We start from the raw sequence: 22,251 nt of genomic DNA, 5'->3' as shown, positions 1-22,251 counted from the left end.
TGCCGTCAGTGCCACGTGTCATCAGTGCCACATAGTGCCATCTGTCATCAGTGCCACGTATCAGTGCCATTTGTCATCAGTGCCACCTGTCAGTGTCACGTGCCATCTGTTGTCAGTGTCACGTGTCATCAATGCCACTTATCAGTGCCATCTGTCATCAGTGTCACGCGTCATCGGTGCCATGTATTAGTGCCATCTGTCATCGGTGGCACATATTAGTGCCACGTATTAGTGCCATCTGTCATCGGTGCCACGTTTCAGTGCCACGTGTCATCAGTGCCACGTATTAGTGCCACGTGTCATCAGTGCCACGTATAAGTGCCACGCGTCATCAGTGCCACATATTAGTGCCATCTGTCATCAGTGCCACATATTAGTGCCATCTGTCATCAGTGCCACCTGTCATCATTGCCACGTATCAGTGCCATCTGTCATCAGTGTCACGTGTCATTGTCCTGGTGCTTCAAAAGTGTAATAAATAGTCAACAAGTTAGATGTGTAACTTATGTTCCTAGAACACATGATGGCGCTACCTGCATGTTGGGCCTCTCTATGTGGCCAGGCTGTGAAAAAGTCCCACACATGTGGTATTGTAATACTCAGGAGGAGTAGCAGAATTTTTTGGGGGGTGTCATTTGTGGTATACACATGCCACGTGAGAGAAATAACCTATTACAATGACAATTTTGTGGAGAAAAAAAAAAAATGAAAAATCTTAATTTTGCAAAGAATTGTGGGAAAAAAATGACAACATCAAAAAGCTCACTATGCCTCTTACTAAATACCTTGGAATGTCTACTTTCCAAAAAGGGGTCATTTGGGGGGTATTTGTACTTTCCTGGCTTGTTCGGGTCACAAGAAGCGAGATAGGCCACCAGTACATCAGATGTGATCAATTTTGTGCGATTCGCACCACAGCTTGTAGACTCTCTAACTTTCACAAAGACCAAATAATATCCACTAATTTGGGTTATTTTTACCAAAGACATGTAGCAGTATAAATTGTGACCAAAATTTATGAAGAAAAATTAATAATTTGCATAATTCTGTCACAGAAACAAAGAAATATGCGTTTTTTTTCAAAATTTTCGGTCTTTTTTCATTTATAGCGCAAAAAATAAAAACCCCAGAGGTGATCAAATACCACCAAAAGAAAGCTCTATTTGTGGGAAAAAAAGGACAAAAAATTCATTTGGGTACAGTGTTGCATGACTGAGTAATTGTCATTCAAATTGTGAGAGCACTGAAAGCTGAAAATTGGTCTGGGCAGGAAGGTGTTTAAGTGCCCTGTAAGCAAGTGGTTAAATAAACCGAAAGTGAGGTGGTTGGAGTTTTTGACGGGTTGGAGAATGTGACAGAACAACGGCCAGCAGGGGGCGCAGCTTCCCCGATTTCCCCATCATCACTCCGACTACAACAGAGTTCTACAGCAAACGCCAACCGCGTCACTTCCGGTCGCAAATGTCGAGGCGTTATCTCTAACGTCATGATAGCGATGTGGGCAGACCTCCCAACTGACATCACCGCCGATATTACGCATGCTCAGTCGCACATCCGGGGCACTAGGAAGGCTGTGGTGTGTTAGTGCTGCGGCCTGTGCGCTCCCCGCTGTCACCAATGAGTAATAGTTTCCCCCAATCTTCAGTAACCACAGCCACACATCTAGAGGGGAGGGAGGAGGCGGGCGCTGCTGGCTCTCCTTACAGACAGCGCTGCATACAAGCCGTCCCCGCCCCTGTCTGTGGCTTCCCGTCAGTGTGGTAACGCAGGCGCAGTGCAGAGTCGGTGTGATGGCGGCCACGGTACTGGCCGAGAGTTCGGCCGTGCCCGGATATTCTGCGGCGGTGTTTAACGGACACGGTGTGCCCAGCGCCCCCAGTGCGGGCCCCGCCGCCTGGAACCGTTCCTTGGAGAGAGCTCTGGAGGAGGCGGCGGTCACCGGATCCCTGAACCTGAGCGGCAGGAAATGGAGAGAGTTTCCCCGGAGCGCCGTCCGCCAGGACCTCAGTGACACCACCCAGGCCGGTAAGGGGGAGTGTCCGCCCAGCTGTCACTGACTGGACAGTCCTAGGCCCATACACTATACAGTCTGATTGTACCATCTCCTTCAGGGCTCAATCACAGGGATAGCTGATGAAGTGGGGCGGTTGTGTCGTGATTTTCGTGCCCCCCTTTAATCTGCCCACAGTGGCTGGGTGAAGTTGTGTACACCCGTCTTATTGGGCGCCCGCTCATACCGCCAACTGCCACTTGTTCCCGTGAATGGGTCTGTGCCACAACCATGTGTAATGTGCATGGTTTCAGCACGGTGGTGCTGGCCAGTGAGGAGGGGACGTATTGCTTGCTAACCCCCCTCTGCACTGTGCATCACTCTTCAGAGGGACAGCAAGGGATGCAACAAAGTATGACAGCCATTAAAGCGGCATTAAACCCAACAATGTAATCTTACTAATCAGATGTGGTGGCAGCATTAGTTTTCTCTTTTTGGTTTCACCTGGTGATCCAGCCAGTGACGCACCTTCTGTATTAGACCCCTTTCACGCTGGGGCACTTTGCAGGGGATACGGCGGTAAAAATGGCGCCTGCAAAGCGCCCTGAAAGAGCCGCTGCTGTGTCTCCAATGTGAAAACCCCGAAGGCTTTCGCACTGGAGCGGTGTGCTAGCCGGATGGTAAAAAAAAAAAAAGTCCTGCTAGCAGCATCTTTTGGAGTGGAGCATACACCGCTCCTGTCCATTGAAATCAATGGGGCAGCACAGCTATATCGCCGGCAAAGCGCTGCTGCCGTAGCTCTTTGCGGTGGTTTTAACCCTTTCTTGGCTGCTAGCAGGGGGTAAAACCACCCCACTAGTTGAATACCGAAGCTAAAACAACGGTAAAGTGGTGCTAAAAATAGAGCCGTTTTAGCGCCGATGCTGCTCCTGCCCCAGTGTGAAAGGGGCCTTTGGGAGACACAACTCTGGGGGAATGAGCACAGGAGGGACAGCAGAAGTCTGGGGGAGAAAGCAGTGTGTCTAATGTATATGAGTGACAACGTAGATATTTGCCAGCACACCAAGGATTGGCACAAAGCCGCGTCCAAACGGGTAGTTTATTGCATGATCACAACTCAAGAAAGGCGCAACACATGCCTGACGAAGTAGTCCTGCGTGACTCCGAAATGTGTTGTGATCATGCAATAAATTACCTGTTTGGATGCCACTTTGTGCCAATCCTTGGTGTGCTGGCAAATATCTACTTTGTGACTTGAACCAGTATCCAGCTGGTTGTTGCTACAGCACCCAAATCTTGAGAGCTTATACCAGGAATATGTGTGATGGGAATATGAAGTATTAATGTGTATTAGTGAGACACATCTTTGGAATGAGCACAGGAGGCACAGCGGACAGCAGCATTGTCAGTTGGGGGAGGAGAGAGAGTTTGATGTATTAGTGAGCTGTGACTCTGGAGGAATGAGGACAGCAGCACTGTCAGTCGGTGGAATGGGAGTGTTGGATGTATTAATGAGACACAACTCTGGAGGAATGAGCACAGAAGGGACAGCAGCATTCTCAGTCTGGGGGGGAAAGGGAGTGTTGGCTTTATTAGCAGATTTAAATACACTAACGAATTGAAGCCAGACTCCAGCTCAAACGTTCTGATCAGTTACAGCAAACCCTTTTGTTCCTTTTGGGATGGAGTTTCCATGAATAAAAAAAATAATCTGATTTGTAAACACCCCTGTCTGTGGTAAATGGTTTGTCTCAACACGCTAACTAGTAAATCTGCTAGACAGCCTTTTCTGTTGAAAAACAGACTTGCTGGCCAGGTGATCAGGGCAAAATAACGTAAAGAAAAACTAGAAAAATAAATGCAGCCACCACATCAAAGAACTGGTAAGCTTCAATATAATGTTTTCTGTTGGTTGTAATACCACTTTAGGTTCACCACACATGTTTCAATCTCCTTTGATCTGTCATCTCATTTGGTTTGATGGGATACAGATTGGCCAGATTATGTAAATCCCTGTCCTCTAATCATCTCTGAGCTCTGAGTGTAACTTTAGCTCCCCGCCCCTTTTTTTGTGACGTCTCAGGCAAGCTTTACAATCGGTTAATATGAATGAATTAATGTAGGGAAGAGGAGACAGCAGATAAACAGGTACAGCTTATGTAGGAGGATTTGTTTAATCTTGTATCATCTGAAGCCACTCGCTTCACTGGGTATACGTTTTTGGGTTTAGAACCACAAACCATGCATTCAGTTTGCATTAAATCAGGCAGGCACTTGTACTACATAGTTGATGGCAGACCCAAGGCTCACTATACGTGTTAGTCTGACAATACAATATTTGTACAATCTACCAAAAGTAATATGAGTAGGTACTCAATCCCATCAATTTGTGTCCAGGTAGGCCCTTACATTGTACTTGTTGGTAGATCTAAGGGAAGATTGTACAGTCAGATTGTAATGTGTATGATGCGTCTAAATGAGAATGTTCAATCGGATTATAATGGTCGCCTTTACCTGCAGAAATCTATCTTGGATCATTCTGTATAATAGTCTGATCACTGGCTGTTATTTGTGGTGAATATATGAAAACAATATGACATTCTGGAGCAAAATGCGTTCTACCAACCTGTCACATCTCACTGTTCATTGTTTAGGAAAATTAAAAAGCAATTGTGTCTGACATAGACCGTTTAGCACACTTTGCTGCAGGGTTGATTTGATTTAAATCAGGATTTATATCGCTAGTAAAAAAAGGCTTGATTTAAATAATTTTTAAAGAGCAACTGTCATCTCTGACCCGCTGTTTACTCACCGACAGCCCCATTCACTTTAATGAGACAGCTGGTGATGCGGCAGTGACACAACAAGGGGAAGGATGTGGTGGCAGAAGGTGAGTGGATGCCCGCTAATAAGCGCTACCATGATGGATCTGAAATGACAGGTGCTCTGTAAATATAAGGAATTATTCTTGCTGGTAGATAGAATCTTTAATATTTGCAAACAAAATCAAGGCTTCCTATTTAGAATAAAACTGTGAGGTAAAACAGCAATATCAGAACCGATTCAATCATATAGTTTGTGGTGTACATAGATTTGCAAAACAATGGGCTAAAGGAATATACCTGAACTTTGTTTTATCTCATGGTTACTATTCAATTGTGTGAATACATCAGTGCAGTGCATGTTATCTCAGCTTGCAGAGCTTGGATTCATTGAATGAGTTTAACAAAAAAATTGAATATTGCAGAATATACAGCCTCATGCTGAATAAACAAAATCATTAATGTATCTTAAATAGAAAACTATCTTTATATATATTTTTTTTTTTACCCCAAAAGCATTTTATTAAAATAAATGTGAAAATCAAAAAAATCGATTTAAATAAAACCGATTTTATTTTTTATTATATTTTTTTATTTAAAAAAAATTAAAAAATCATTGATCTATAGCCTCCCTGCTTTGCTGTGCTCCAGTGTTCCTATGTCAGTGCCATTGGGATCGTCTCGCATTCCCCTAACTATTCAGCATCATCACTGGTGAGACTGGCAGCATAAAGGAATACTTTTATCTGTGGAGGTTTTTCTCCTATACCCAGTGACGTGAACAGCCTCAGATGATACACAGAGCTGAAACCAATCTCCCTACATAAGTTTTACATGTATATCTGCTGTCTTCAGCTTTGTGTTACAAATGTTTCTTCCTGTTTCAGCACTGGGTGTGGCACACACCTCCTTCCACATAAGCAGAGGAGCGAAGAAACTTACAGAGCTGTACTGTGAATAGACCAGATCTCTGCTTATTTGTCTCCAAGTTCCTTCCACAACACAAATTTCCAGCCTGCTTTTATCTCCTGTGTCAGCAAACTTGCTGATAACAGAGGAACGGAGCAGCAGAAAGACATGACGCTTAGAGGTTTGGCGAGAGATAAGTAAACACTACAGATAGATGTGCCCAGGTCAGGTTTCCTGAATGGGGTTTACGACCACTTTAAGGCACGTGCATACAGGTGGAGAAAAAACAAACAAAAAAAACACTGTTCACCTCTGTACAGAATTTTCCATGCAGAGGAGTGTTAGGCTCTATCCACACTTGGCGATTTGAGATCATGGCAGAATCACTGCAATTCTGCCTGCAAACTCAAAATGCACTACAATCGCAAAGCACAGGTTCAGGTGCCATTATTTTCTTTGGCAACTATTGTGCAGCAAATCAGAGCGTGTGAAGCTTGTTGACAAAAGAAACCCCTGCTCCTTTTTGGAGGACAAGCTTCACACAATGCTGTTTGCCATGCAATAAACCGCTGCAGAACCATTTAAAATAATGGTACCCGAGCCTTCGTTGTGCGTTTTGCAGTCGCAGGTTCTGCAATTCTGTCACAATCCCAACACACCTGGGTGTGAATGAAGCGTTAAGCTGCAATATATTAAATAGTTTTTCTTGGGTTTAGATACGCCTAACGTTATATCAAAGTCTATATTTATACTGTTCGTATAGGCACTTGCGTTCTTTGCTTCTCTTTGATGTGATAATGTTTTTCCTTCTGCTACTGAATCGGTTGGTACCCACGTCATGGCTCCCACTTTGCAGTGTAAGGGTAGCTGCTTGTCTTGCAGGGTCCTATAGAGCCACCTGTTTGTGCATTCTAGAGGTTGATGTAGGGGCACTGCCTGCACCAACATGCACAGGCAGCTCGAGGGCAGAACACACAAGGATTGCCTCCAAAGTAACGAAGAGGCTTGTAAACACCATGGATGCATGTTGGTGCCTTGAACTATGGGACATGCAGTTCTGAGGAGGGCAACCAAGATGGCTGTAAAAGTAAAATGCCAGGCTACCAGTAAATTCAAACCAGGAACATGATGTAGTCTGTAATATCCAAACTTTTATTGGCTACATACTGAAACTCGCCTATGAGGAAGGCTGTTAGTCGAAATGCGTTAGCGTGTTACCAGTGTGTTTTAGTTTGTAGCCAATAAAGATTCCGATTTTACAGACTGAGTTGCCAGCTTGAATTTACTATGGATGTGATTGTTGAAGTGCAGGAACACTAGAGCCAAAGCATCAACCATCAGAAGCTGAACTTGCAGTTGAGCCTGGGTATTGTTTATCTGCTAGAATTCCAGGCTAAACCTAACTAGTCTTAAAGCGGTTTTGTACTCAAAATTGCAACTTAATGTTCTTCCAATCGCTTTGGAGTATAGATGCAGAAATGGAATAAGGGTGGTAGGTTGCGCTATGGAGCTTATATGTAAATATAAAATAAAATGAGATAAAATAGGTAGGAGCTGCCTCTATTAGTATCCACCTAGTAGGGTGGGGAATATTAAATTGGGGGTTGCTATGAATAGATCTGGCGCTATACCTATATATGGAAGTATGTCTCCAGGGACTTAATAGTGTAATAAATAGAAGTGTTACTTTAACCTAATATGTAAGTGACAATGTGCAATGTGCTGTTCTAGTATGAAATATATATAAGAAAAATGGGAATAAATAAGAATATTTGCCACAATAAATATTTGCCAGCGTGCTGGCTATAAAATAGAAATATGTGCAATGTGAGACATAAATTAGTGATCACTTCTTAATATCTGAAAGCATATAAGTACCCTAATCATGTACGGTGCTAGTGCTAGTTCTACTTAGTATTTTAGTGACAAATATGAAATATAAACATAAAATTAACCAAACTTTAAAATTTCAAGTGCACAAATGTGACGGTAGAATATATGCATGCAATAATAAAATAACAGAAAATATGTGATAGATGTCAGTACATCTAATGGAACGTGCCAAAAATTGGGGGTGATAAAAGGGTAAGAATAAAAATATTCAATGTTTATCCAAAAATATATAAAAAAGTAAAAGAGATAAAAATATATAAAAAAATATATAAAAAAGAGCAAGAAGTCTTTGGTGCAGTGCAATTAATGGGGTTTTTCCGTGGATAAGAGGAGGGGATGTGATGGATCCAAATCTAATCTTCATGCATTGTGGACACTTCTAGGTTGTACTCTCACCAGAAAAATAACCCCATCCGGGGAGGATCAGCTTTCACAGTATGAGCTACTGTGTCGCTCTCTGGCTTGCTTCTGCTGGACTGCTGGAGATCCCTCGTTATTTCCAGGTGGAGTGTGCCACAGTGTGTATATGTTAAAAGAGAGGACCATCCATAGTGTGATACCGTATAAATCAATTTATTAAACAAATACTTAAAACTACTCACAATTGTAGATATAGGTAATGGCATAAAAGGTTGCTGTGTAAGAAGTAAGGAAGCTGCTGCGAGCGTTCCGTTCGGCTTCCACGCCGTCTGTGTTGAAAGTGTGTGTTCGATAAGCCACGCCCTACGCGTTTCGCCACTGGGACGTCACAATGACGAAACGCGTAGGGCGTGGCTTAGCGTGGCTTATCGAACACACACTTTCAACACAGACGGCGTGGAAGCCGAACGGAACGCTCGCAGCAGCTTCCTTACTTCTTACACAGCAACCTTTTATGCCATTACCTATATCTACAATTGTGAGTAGTTTTAAGTATTTGTTTAATAAATTGATTTATACGGTATCACACTATGGATGGTCCTCTCTTTTAACATATACACACTGTGGCACACTCCACCTGGAAATAACGAGGGATCTCCAGCAGTCCAGCAGAAGCAAGCCAGAGAGCGACACAGTAGCTCATACTGTGAAAGCTGATCCTCCCCGGATGGGGTTATTTTTCTGGTGAGAGTACAACCTAGAAGTGTCCACAATGCATGAAGATTAGATTTGGATCCATCACATCCCCTCCTCTTATCCACGGAAAAACCCCATTAATTGCACTGCACCAAAGACTTCTTCTTTTTTATATATTTTTTTATATATTTTTATCTCTTTTACTTTTTTATATATTTTTGGATAAACATTGAATATTTTTATTCTTACCCTTTTATCACCCCCAATTTTTGGCACGTTCCATTAGATGTACTGACATCTATCACATATTTTCTGTTATTTTATTATTGCATGCATATATTCTACCGTCACATTTGTGCACTTGAAATTTTAAAGTTTGGTTAATTTTATGTTTATATTTCATATTTGTCACTAAAATACTAAGTAGAACTAGCACTAGCACCGTACATGATTAGGGTACTTATATGCTTTCAGATATTAAGAAGTGATCACTAATTTATGTCTCACATTGCACATATTTCTATTTTATAGCCAGCACGCTGGCAAATATTTATTGTGGCAAATATTCTTATTTATTCCCATTTTTCTTATATATATTTCATACTAAAACAGCACATTGCACATTGTCACTTACATATTAGGTTAAAGTAACACTTCTATTTATTACACTATTAAGTCCCTGGAGACATACTTCCATATATAGGTATAGCGCCAGATCTATTCATAGCAACCCCCAATTTAATAGATGCAGAAATGGCCATTAAAAAAAAATTATTATGCACTAATTATCTTTTAGCAGAAATTATTATATTGACTTCCGGGCTCTCCTCCCGTGGGAGTAGGCGTGTTTATCGCCTTTCCCTGGCTTTGTTATATGCTTCCTGAGAATCCGTGGGGGGCGCCGTCATGCCGAAATCTCGTGAGATTTCGGAAGGAAGACGCCGGTCACGTGACGAGGTTGTTTGTTTGTTTTGTTGCCATCACAATGGGGTGGGAACTTCCGGCGACGCCGCCCGTTGTGATGGCAACCTGAAATTCTACGGCGCTGCTCACTGATGTCACTGAGCATGCGCGGGATCGAGTGGTGAATGCTGGGAGCACAGCATCCAGGAAATCGGTGCTTGTGGGCTTCAAATGCCCACAATAAAAATGGAAACCGCTGGGAGGAATTTTTATAAGTTTACCTCACGGACGAAATCGGCAAGCAACGGATCTAAAAGCTGCAAGAAGTGAGTGATTGCATAATACTTTAAACGTATAGCGATGTGACACAAAAAAAGAAAATAGGTCAGCGGAATCCCGCTTTTAAAAATGTTCCCTTTCCCTTTCTAAAGCCTCATGCACACTATCAGATTTTCCACTGTTTTTTCCTTCAGATTTACCCAATCCATATAATATGAGGTCAAACCTTAGGAGTTTCAATGTGTATGCAATCAGGCAGACTCTTGCACTGTATTGTCTTCAGATGTGTAAATCTGAAGACAATACAGACATACAGTATATTGTGTTTTGCTGAATTCATCGCTACTGATTTATTTTAATAAGTATTATAGTTTTATAAAGTGGAAAATGAGAGAAACGATGTAAACAATAGCTTGGTAAGGGGATATCCATCGCTTTATCCTATCATGTATTCTGCCAATGCTTTCAAGTGTGTTAACACATAAGTGCGCAATCAAAGTACACTCCCTTTTGACATGATCTGGGTAAATGCACACAAATGTTAAAGAATTCAAAATATGTTCGATTCTGTACTGTGAAAAGGAAGCTGATAAGTAAAATGTATTGCGTTCTTCAGAAAACAAAAGTCCTCACGTTTCTGCATTGTCTTTGTGTAAAACATGGGAACCAGCTTATCCGTACCCATCCTGATTGGGGTCAGTTGTCATGTTTTGCCTGTACCACAGATTGTCATAGACACAGTTTTTTTTGATGTAGTCCAGCGTTTTACAGAAACGGGTATATTTTGACCTAGTGTTGTGCTTATGTTGAATAATTGCCACAGTAGATGGGAGTTGGTAATAAAACGTATACCTTTTGTGAGAAGTCGTGCCATAAGCAGAGATTCTCTGACCCCTGATGTTGCTGACTACATGTGTTAGTTTGATTATACAATCTCTCTTCGATTTACTGGCAGCTTTGTACTGTGAAGTCATAACTAACTAGATATAAGTTCTGATGAATGCCCAAGCTTTGCATAGTTGTTGGCAAACTTTAAACTTTCAAAGTGCTAGATCTCTAAAAGACTATGGCCTGTTATCAGTCCCTCTGCTTGTGAATTAAGACTAAGTCTACTTTTTGGTAAAATAGAAAAAAAAAGGTGTATTGATGCACATTACGAAGGAGCCTGAAAGAATTGCAGCTTTGAACAGTGGATTGTGGATGCATTGCACATTTAGGCCCTTTCTGCAGCTGCTGGTCCGTACTAAGGGTACAGGCCTTTTGGTTACCTCGCTGCAGGGGGGCAAATAAGTATTATATGGTATGATGGAATTTTGTACTTTGTCCTCTCTAGAGCAGGAAGGATAAAGGGGCAAATATTTATATTTGCGTCTCTGATGCCTTATGCACCCACCAGAGAAAAATCCAGTACTTCCAGGTATGTAGATGGGAGGGACCATAGCCCTGCGCAAGAGCTGGTGTTGGCTGGATTTTTATACAGTGATTTTGCAGGGTGACTCCAGCGGACAATTTGGAGTGCATTATAGGTATGTTTTCTTTATCATCCCTGTATTTGGTTGAGTGTCATTCATAGGTAAAGAAAAGTCTGCAAGCACCCAGAGGTGCACCTAACTGACACAGTTTTAGGTACCTCCTGCCTTGTCAAATGTTGAGCTGTTCTGAGTGCCCGTTCACACGGGCGACACGACTTGCAGCGCGACTCACAGAAGCGACCTGCACACGACTTCAGCAGCGACTTGCAAAACGACGACTGTATAGAAGTCAATGCAAGTCGCCTGAAGTCGCCCCAAAAATAGTACCGGATCCTTTTTCTAAGTCGGAGTGACTTGAGTCGCTCCTATTAGAACGGTTCCATAGTACAGAACGGAGCGTGACTTGTCAGGTGACTAAGTCGCCTGACAAGTCGCGGTAGTGTGAACAGGTACTGACAGAAAAATCATCAGCACTTCCTGTCCATGTACATTCCTCTTGACCAGTGAGGCAGCCCATAATGGTGGTGGGAAAATAAGAATATTGAGGGAAGGGGGGAGGGTTCAGGGGCAAGCTCTGACACTGCCTTGGACGTGCCTGTACTTTTTACCTGTCATCAACTTTTGTTAAAGTCAGTCCCTTTAAAGGAAAACTTCCCTTTTTAAAGAGCAAAAGATATACCGTACATCAGTCCTAAGAATCACTGGTTGCGGTTTTTTTTTCCTTTAGGCTTTTTTTCCCCTCTTAATTTCATCTGGTGATCTTGCTGGTAACAATGTTGAGGCAGGAGAAGCCCTTGCCTCGGGTGCTGTTGTTGGGGTGGGGGATGCAATTGGGGGAAGGAGCCTCTCTTGACTCTGTGTCACCCTGACCATGTCCTGCACTCTGTAGAACCAGGCTGTCAAAGTGACAGCTCAGGGTTTCCTTGACACTGGAATTGCAGCTGATAAACCTGCACAGTGAAGCAGCTGTCAAAGTGATGGCAGAGCTCAGCTGATCACTCTTTCACTCTCCTTCATTGTAATCTGCAGGGCTGGGCTTCAGTGTGATGGCGTAGTTCTGCTTTTTATTAATTATGACTTATTGCTGCAGCTGTAGCCTTCATTTCATAATTTAGTGTTTGTATTGTAAAAAAAAAAAAAAAAAAATACAAGTTTAACCCTCTCTAAACACTCCCGAAATCACCTTCTTTTCTTAAACCATTTTTCATATGTAAACTTTAAAGCCCAACTCTCTTTTTATTTAATTTTTTAAAATGTTTTCAAAAAGATTATTTGGCTTGTGTAAAAATAAAAGCTCTGCTCAGACCGTTACACTTTTCTTATCCCACTTGTGAGATGAGCACTGATGACCTTTCTCCTTGGGGGGGGGGCATCATCGAGCTGCCCTGAACCCACACGAGAGTATTGTAGAGGACAGAACCATGTCATTGCATAGCATTTAGGACCCTCTACTACCGGAGGATGAAGAGGTTGCCTAAACAGAATGACAGCAGGGTTTAATCTTTTATTTAAATTGATTTAAAAAAAAATAAAAAAATGGTGGGAGGGCCGAAGCTTGTGTGTGTTTTATTTATATATATATATATATATATATATATAGTAGCCAGGGTGGAGTTGAGTTAAATCATGATTTAAATAACTAGTAAAAAGGCTTGATTTAAATCATAATTTTTAAAGCACAACGGTCATCTCTGTCCCGCTGTTTACTCACAGTCCCATTCACTTTAATGAGATGGCTGGTTATGCGGCAGTGATGCAGCAAGGGGAGGTACGTGGATGTCTAACGGGCACTGCCGTGTTGGATCTGAAATGGCAGGTGCTCTTTAAATGTAAGGACTCATTCTTGGTAGTTAGAATGTTTGATATTCACAAACAAAATGAAGGTTTCCTTTTTAGAATCATAAGCTTTCAGGTTAGTAAAACAGCGATATCAGAAATGATTTCATACAGTTTGTAGTGTACACAGATTTGCAAAACAATGTGATAAAGGAATATTCCTGAACTTTGTTTTATCTCATGGTTACTGTGAAATTGTGTGACTAAATCAATGCAGTGCATGTTATCTCAGCTTGCAGAGCTTGGATTCATTAAACGAGTTTACCAAAAGTGTAAATGCTCTGTTTCATGCGGAATAATCTTTAACCACTTGCTTACTGGGCACTTAAACCCCCCTCAGTCCCAGACCAATTTTCAGCTTTCAGCGCTGATGTACTTTGAATGACAATTGCGTGGGCATACAACACTGTACCCAAATGAAATTTTTATCATTTTTTTCCCGCAAATAGAGCTTTCTTTTGGTGGTATTTAATTACAGCTCGGAGTTTTATTTTTTGCTAAACAAACCAAAAAAGATGCAAAAAAATAAAAAAAATAAATCATGTTTTAATAGTTTGTTATAAAATTTTGCAAACGGGTCATTTTTCTCCTTCATTGAAGTGCACTGGTGGGCACTGATGGGCTGCACTGGTGGGCACTGATGGGCTGCACTGGTGGGCACTGATGGGCTGCATTGGTGGGCACTGATGGGCGGCACTGGTGGGCACTGATGGGCGGCACTGGTGGGCACTGATGGGCGGCACTGACGGGGGGCACTTACTTTTAATAAGTGGGGCACTGCAGGGGGCAGGTGGGCACTGGCAGGGGGCAGGTGGTCGCTAGCAGGGCTGGCCGTGATCGGGACTGATGTCCCGATCACGGCCGCCGGTGATCGGCTTTTTTTTTCTCCTCGCGCTGTCAGCGCGAGGAGGAATAATAGCGGATTACCGGCTCCGTTATATCACATGATCAGCTGTCATTGGCTGACAGCTGATCACGTGATAAGGGGTCGGGATCGACCCCTTGCACGGATCGGTGATCAGGCGAGTCTCATGGACTCGCCGATCAGAGCGCGACGCGCGCGCCCCTCAGGGGGCGCGCAGGCCGCTCGTACACGGGACTACATCAATAGACGTAGTCCCGGAAAAGGAGATCTGCGCTGTAGCCGTCAATTGACTATAGCGCGGATCTCAAGTGGTTAAATAATTATTAATGTATCTTAAATAGAAAACTATCTTTAGATTGATTTTTACTTCTAAAGCATTTTATTAAAAAAAAAAAAAAGATCAAACAATTTATTATTCTCCACCCTGATTGTAGCACAATAAAAAATGCCTTTGTATGAGAAGCATTTTAGTACTTTTTTTTTTTTTTTTTTTTTTTTTTTTTTTTTTTTACCAAAAGAAAAAAAAAAAAAAAAAAAAGTGTGGTGTGGTAGTCATAGGCCTGTCCTTTATGCTACCTGCAGCCACTGTATGTGTGGCACAATCTCCTTCCATTTCAACTTGGGAAAGGGGAAGAACATATGATTCACTTCCTTTCCTCCAATGCGACAGCTCTGGTGCTTGGTAATTGGCTGCTCAGGCACCCCTCACTATTACGTGGGTAGGAAGCAATTTGTACTCTTGGCTGAACAGAGTGGCAAGGAGATGAAGGGAAGGTAAGTATCAGCAACTGCAGGAGCCAGCATTATAGTGAACATTTTGTTTTGCCCTGCAGGATTGCTTTAAGGAAGTATGAACTAAGACCACCTAAAAATATTGTGTTGGTATCAACACCTCCCTGAACAAGCTGTGAAACACCTTCTAGTGGCACTCTTTACCATTCAGCCTATAAGGAAACCTACATGTAAGCATTGCAGGTTTATCTTTTTGCTGCTCAGATTGTTGGCAAAAAGCAGGCTATCAGCTGGGAATGTCATCTCATGTGTTGCTTACAGTTTATTAGGAAAAAGCTCCAAGACCTACAGGATCTAGCGAGGGGGGTAATGAGTTGCAGCATCACTTTAATCGAGGGAGGCGTTGCAGACATGGTTAATGTGCATCTTTAAAGTTATGTGAGTTTGGGTTGAACTTACGTGTGCTATTATGAAAGTGAAAAAAGCTATAGAAATTTGAAGTCCACTGCAAGGATAGGTTTTAATTAAAAATTTTTTTTTTTTTTTTTTGTGGTTTTATAAAAAAAAATGATGCCTATTTATTTTCCTGCTTTTTTGACATTCGTGTTGCGTAAAACCAGCTATGTGTAAGCCGTTCCATAATATGGCAAACGGCTAATACAACAAATGCAGAATTAAAAATACACATTTTCCTTTCCAAAATTATTTGGCGCGTTTGCTAATCCTTGCGATTCAGCTCAGTCAGCTACAGATGTGCAGCTGTTGTCCGATATCCGGTTAGTATGCCAGCTTTACACTGAAACTATAAGCTGGCAGAGCTCCATTGTTGATTGCACTTTGTTTTGGCAAACGAATGTGTGAGGGGGAAGAAGAAATGCACAATGACATCCTTCCACCTGCCCGCCTAGCAGTGTGTGTAAATTCACTGCTCATTCACTAAGACATGTTTCCTTTTTGTGTGATGAAATGTGGAATATTCCATGTCATTGCTTCCTCTTTCAAGTAAGCTTTGTGCTGTTTTTGTTATGCTGTAAGATATAACAAAGCATAAAATTGTTGTAGTTTATTTGGTGTGAGAATGATATATATTAAAGTAGAACTGCAGCCAAAATGACTAGACTGACCAGAACAATTGGGGAAAATCTTCCACAGGTGGTACGCAATTTTAAAGCATGACATGTTTGGTATTGATTTTATTGAGCATAACATCATCTTTTATATTTTACTAAACAATTGAGTATTATAATATCTTTATTTTTATTCCCCCCCCCCCCCCCCCAAAAAAAAATTAAACCACTACGCATACACCGTGTGACACAAATTGCAACACCCACAATTTTATTCTCTAATCTTCTGCTTAAAAACAAATGTTTGGGAATTCAAAGCAGGGTGGATTTAATTTAAATCACTAGCAAAAAAGGTTTGATTTAAATCAACCCGTTTGTAAATCATATTTTTTAACCACTTCCCAGCCTATAATGAATGTCACTGGCAGGGAAGAAGTTAACACTAGGGGGCGATCAAGGGGTTAAATATGTTACCTAGGGAAGGATTCTAACTGGGGGCGGCGGGGTGGGACTGACTGGGGGAGGAGACCGATCAATGTTTCTATATACTAGGAACACACGATCAGTCTCCTCTCCACTGACAGGATGTGGACCTGTGTGTTTACGCACACAGATCTACGTTCCTGTTATGTCATGAATGATCGCGGGTGCCCAGAGGACATCATGACCGCCAAGCACGCACATCGGCTTGGTGACATGGGGAGTGCACGCGCGCCCCCTATGCCGGTGTGAAGCTGTGGACGTCATGTGATGCCTGCCCAGGATGGGAGATCCCATCTGCGGACGTCATATTACTGTGGGTGGGTATTGTATTCTGCAACATGTTTTTGAAAAAACAAAAACAGAAAATCCCAATAAGTGTATATTGGTTTGCGTGAAAGTTATCACGCCTATAAACTATGATATTTATACTGGAATTTTTTTTAAAGTTTCTTTTATACTAACTAATGGCGGTGATCAGCAAATTATATTGGGACTGTGATCGTGCGGTGGACAATCTAGCACTAACTGACGCTGGAGGCAACTGTCAGTGACATTAATACAGTGATAATACTATATACTGCCACTGTATTAATGATGCTGGCTGAGAAGAGGTTAACTAGGGCAGTCAAGGGTTAAATATATGTCTAACTATGTGTTATGTGTTGCTTTTACTAAGATCTGTTTCTTATCCCTGCTTTGTAGGGATGGGAATCTGACAGATCGCTCCCTCTGTACAGAGCCCTCTGGTGTTTACCAACATGAGCTCTGAGCTGTGATTGGACACAGCCGATCAGCAGGTCCCAATGAATAACTGGCTGGGATTTACTGACAGGCATGCGTATGCCCTAAACCTGGAAGTAGGCGGCGACGCATGGTTATGTCACTTTGCCTATAGTGGGCACCTGTCTGCCGTACATTGCAGATGCGAGGTGGTCCCCAAATGTAGACGGTGTACCTTCTGGCATAGGTATCCAGTTTAGACCAGGGTAAGAACAGTGTCTCTGCAGCTGCTGGGTCCTAATAGACATGAGTGGGACTGACGGCACACGGATGTTCAGAACACCTGTGTCTCTTGTGTGGGCCTGTGCACTGGTGACAGATGGGTATGCCCGTGTGAATGAGATTGTAGTTCTTTGCCTTGAGAGCTAATAGTTTTGTTGATAATTCTTCATCCTGTAGATGAGTTCATAACTAAAATATTTTGGATGTGTGGCCTATGGATCCTAAAATTCCACTTCTTAATTCTTCCAGCCGGTTTGATATCTTCAGTGTCCAAAATATTGATAACTTTCATACTATTTTTACCCTGAAAATTAGTAGCTCAACACTGGTGGTCTCCCACCTCTCCTTCATTTTTGCAATGATAACTTAATGCAGCTATTAACATTCTTGAAAGAGAAGAATTGACTTGACATCACAGGGGATGCCCTAAAAAGTTTCAAACTGTGGTCCCCTTGGGTAATCTAGGTACAGCCTCTATTGTTGCACATTAAATGTTTTGCAGATACATTACTATAACTTACTGTACAAAATGCACAGCTATACCATTATCCTATTGCGGTATTGCCCATTCAATGGTATGCATAACTTAGATTCCTGGGTGTATGTGTAATGAGTGAATAGATCAAATGAGTAGAGCTCGGGTATAGCTCAGCTTTTACCCTGGTTAATACCTTCACGTAGTTGCAAGCTTTAAATGGAAAAAATTGTATGTATTTACTCCTTTATTACAGGAAAAAAAAAACTTTACAATAATTTAATAAAAAATGGATGTAAATTGATTGTGAATGTTTTCTGCTTTGCATTTCTAACTTCTATCTAGAATTTTGATATGAACTGCCATAGCAAGGAGTGTGTGGCTTTTTTTTGTGCAAAATTTATAGCTATTTTATATGGTGTACATGAGCCCTCATACTGGTGGTAATCTTCAATTATTTTTATTACAATTTTTCAGTGCGAATACAGAATTGGGGGTGAAAGCCCCATAATACGTTTGTCCATAACAAAGATGTAGTGTTGATGTAGAAATTTTCATTGACCTTAACGCTAAACAAGATATTCCGGAAACTCTGTAATCCTTCCTGTACCTTAACATTTCAGCAAGCCTTGCAAGTATCTTGAAAAGTGGGCTTAGTGTTTACAAGAGCAACATCTATGAAACCCTAGACTACAGTTACACATGCTACAAATTTCTGTGGACTTTAAAAATAACTTGTGTGACTCTGTCTTTAACTTTCATTTAAGATCTGTTGGCAATATTACTTTATTTCAATATCTTACGGGCCTGTTCGCACCATGTGGTTAGAAGCCCTTGTATGAGCAGTAGATTGTCTCCTTTCTGGGCATCCAGTGAAGTATATAGGTCCTGAAGGACTTTTTTATTTTATTTTTATGTATTCGTTTATTTTTTGAGTAAAGTGGGTGGGATTAGAACTAGTAAGGTTTTATTGCTGCTGGGGAGATTCCTTCACTTCCTTTCTGGTGAAAAGTTTGTCCCCAGGACAAAAGTGGAGTGGAAATCTGTATCAGCAACACAATGTGTGTGTAATAATAAAAAAAAAAAAAAAAAAAAATATATATATATATATATAGAAAAAATTATGCCGCGCTAGGAAAAAACGTGAAAACAAATAAACTATATGTGAAACAGGCAGCAGCAATAGATGTGATATAACACCAAACAGATATACAGAAATGGAAAACTGCGCCAACCCTATACTAAAAATAGTGACAAAATATATAAGTAATCATCATTACGTGACGCCACCACGTTGTTGGAGAGGAGGACGGGCTCCTGTTTGCCGGCCGGCTTTTTATGTACTGTTTATACAAGCTGTATTTTATCCATCCACATGTAAGTGTGTTACTTTTTCTTTTAATAAATTGTCCAAACGTTATTATGCCATGTTAGCTCCTTTCTTTTTTGGGAATTACTGAGCTCCTTATTGGGACCACGAAGTATATTAGTATCTGGAAGGTACTATTAGGAGATGGAGAGCTGACCCACTAAAAAGGAGGATATCTTTTGATGGGACCCATCGAATATATACAAACGCCCTAATTTGTTTACTTTCTGGTAAGCGCATTGAATATATGGTGACGGGCACTTTATGCGCTTTTTGGATCGTGTTGAATCACTGTGGTGTCACAAACGTTTATCCGGACTCACTTATGAACTTTCCATGATTGGACTTTTGTTTATGATATTTTTACTTTATGTATTGCTGTGTTTTTTATGCACTTAAGGTGTTTTTTTATCGTTATAATCATTTAATGATAATTACTTATATATTTTGTCACTATTTTTTGTTATTTATTTTAGTATAGGGTTGGCGCAGTTTTCCATTTCTGTATATATATATATATATATATATATATATATATATATATATATATTTTTTTTTTTTATTATTATATTCTCTATCTGACAGGCTCTCCCCATTCTATCCAGTAATAAAAAAAAAAAAATTCGATATGCATTGCAATATATGACAGCATGTAGAACCAGATAGACTACCTGCAGTTAGCTTGTTTACGGCTTGTCATGTTTCCTGTCAGTCATGCATTTTTTAGTTTAGATGTTGGCTGTTCCAATGAACACAACTGTTTTAAAATCAATTTCTTGGGTGAAGTGTGATCTGTGGTATGAATAAGGGAAATGGAATGTTCATATTTACATGGTGTTCAATATTGTTTTGACACCTTTCTGTAGCCTAATGATGTGGCACTCGTTGAAGTGGTTGCCATGTACAAAAATAAATATATTTGTTAAATATTTCATATTAACTCTGTTTTGATTTCAAGGAAAACCCATACCCACATTCACAAATCTGTGTTCACCTTGCCTATTGCTATAGTGATTAGGGTTGCACTGGTACCACTTTTTTTTAACACACAGTACGAGTACCGATACTTTTTTTGTAAGTACTCACCGATACCAGTTACCAATACTTATCGCGTAGGTAGGGGGTGGTTTGGGAGGGGGGTTGTTAGGGAGTTCGCTGGGCGAGGCTGGGGTGAGGACAGGATGGGAAGTAGAGGGGTAAGTGAGGGCAGGGTAGTTTAGGGTGGGGTGGGAGAATTGAGAAGAAAAAGGCTGTGATTGCTGGGGGAGGGTCATTGAGAGACATGGGGGCAGAAGTGGAAGCTGGGAGGGGGGGGTGGAGAGGAGGAGGCGGCAACAACACAGGGATGGCACAGTACAGGCCGTTAGGATGGTGCAGTACAGGGCATTAGGTACAGACCAGCCTGTACACTGACACCGTACCTTACATTATTTGCAGACTGGTATGTGTATAACACAGGGCTCGACAAACCCTGGTCGCCAGGTCGCATTTGCGCCTAGATTTCGTGTCCTGGCGACTGGGGCAACGCTGCTGGGGTATCCTGTCTCCCTTTGGACCCCGAACTCCGCCGTGCAATTCCATCGGGCTGCGCCGGCCAGTAATTGAGGCCGTGGCTTTGCGGCCTTCTAAAATCTTTTGGTAGTCTGGCGCCATCTTGTGGTGGATGTAGAAATTACACCCTATTCCAATAATGCTAATTCCTAATGGAGTGAAGCTCCCCTGCCTGTTTTTCACTGCCCGCCCATTTCCTTCCCAAAGTGAAGAGAAGGAAGTGATTGCGGGCGTCATCTTAAATTTATTATATATAATATATATATATATATATAAAATTATTTTTTTTTTTTTTGTAAAAAAAAAAAAAAATTTTAAGGAAAAAAAAAATATTATTTGTAATCCTCCCTGCTTGACCCCTTTCACAAGGGCTGTCTGATCAGGTTCACCTGTCAGTTTTTCAGGCGGACCTGATCGAACAGGGAAATGGCAGTAAATGAGCGGGAATATGTCGGAAATAATAGTCACATTCTTTTGTTAACCACTTCGTGCCCGCGCTATAGACGAAAGATGTCTACGGCGCGGACACCAATTGCCAGGAGGGCGTCCCTAGACATCCTCCTGTTTACTTCCCCTCTGCACGCCGCCATGGGCGAGCATCGGGGAAGTTCTGTGTTGGCCGTGTCCCTTGGATACAGCCAATCACAGATCATGCTAAATGACCAATCACAGCGGCCATTTAGCACTCGAGCGGTGTGTCCAATGAGAGGTGATCTCATATGTGGGGGGGCTGGGGGCTATCTTCCCCTCACTCGTCTCCATGTCAGGCCAGGGACAGGTCCAGATCGCCGTCACGGACCTGGCTCCTAACTTTTTTAGCTGGCTCCTAGATTCCAAGCAAATTTGTCAACCCCTGGTATAACATATACAGTACCGTGTTGGTGTACAGACTGGTCTGTATATACTGTATGGTGCTAGTGTATAAGACTGGTCTATACCCTGCTGACATTGTCCTGGATAACCTGTTTGCAGGACTTGATCTCCTCGTTACTCTGTTCTGCTTTCAGGGACAATTCCACAGCTGCCTCACATAGAAACACATATGCTGATGCTGTCTAGCCCCTTGCCCTTGGCGACCCACCCACTCTGTTATTGGATAGCGGTCAGCCATCCAGCTAGCTCTTTCTATCTGCAGGAACAGAATGGGAGGAGTCATGACATCACCCACCCTCTTCTTGTTTACAGAGGCAGGAGAGGATCGCAGCAGTGCTGCATAATGAAAAAAAGACAGCCGGGAGCAGGAGTGTCAGTGTGGCCAGCTGTCGGCCTGTTCCCACTGTGCTGTGGATTTTCCTAACCCCCCCTCCTGGTGTGTACTGCTCTGAACCTCACTGCGGGAGGGGAGGAGCAGGTGCCCCGCCTCCAACTGACGTCACTTCCGGTATCGGTTTTCGGTATTGGAGCATTTTCCAGAGTACCGATACTCGTGAAAATGTCTAGTATTGGCACCGATACCAGTATCGGTGCATCCCTAATAGTGATAATACTTTGCAAATTTAGTCTCTAATGCTGGGGGAAAACATTTATTTTTATTTTTTTATTTAATG

The 22,251-nt window shown here is 41.9% G+C and overlaps 1 protein-coding gene across 11 annotated transcripts in view; it reads left to right on the top strand.

The window, feature by feature from the left end:
* Window positions 1-1,533: 1,533 nt before the first annotated feature.
* The window catches only part of LRCH3 (leucine rich repeats and calponin homology domain containing 3), a 151,216-nt gene continuing 130,498 nt past the window's right edge, over window positions 1,534-22,251 (top strand). For 8 of the 11 annotated variants that reach the window (XM_077487690.1, XM_077487686.1, XM_077487692.1 and 5 more), the window contains exon 1: window positions 1,535-2,025. In XM_077487690.1, coding sequence (XP_077343816.1) covers window positions 1,791-2,025 — 235 coding nt within the window. In that variant the 5' untranslated portion in view covers window positions 1,535-1,790. Of the gene's footprint in view, window positions 2,026-22,251 lie in introns of all 11 variants that reach the window. The other 3 variants (XM_077487687.1, XM_077487683.1, XM_077487682.1) reach the window with 1 other exon arrangement.

This window comes from Lithobates pipiens, unplaced genomic scaffold, assembly GCF_037356315.1.
Source record: "Lithobates pipiens isolate NorthernLeopardFrog02 unplaced genomic scaffold, aLitPip1_a1.2 Scaffold_18, whole genome shotgun sequence".
Taxonomy (NCBI): Eukaryota; Metazoa; Chordata; class Amphibia; order Anura; family Ranidae; genus Lithobates; species Lithobates pipiens.
This window is presented reverse-complemented; position numbering and strand designations above follow the sequence as displayed.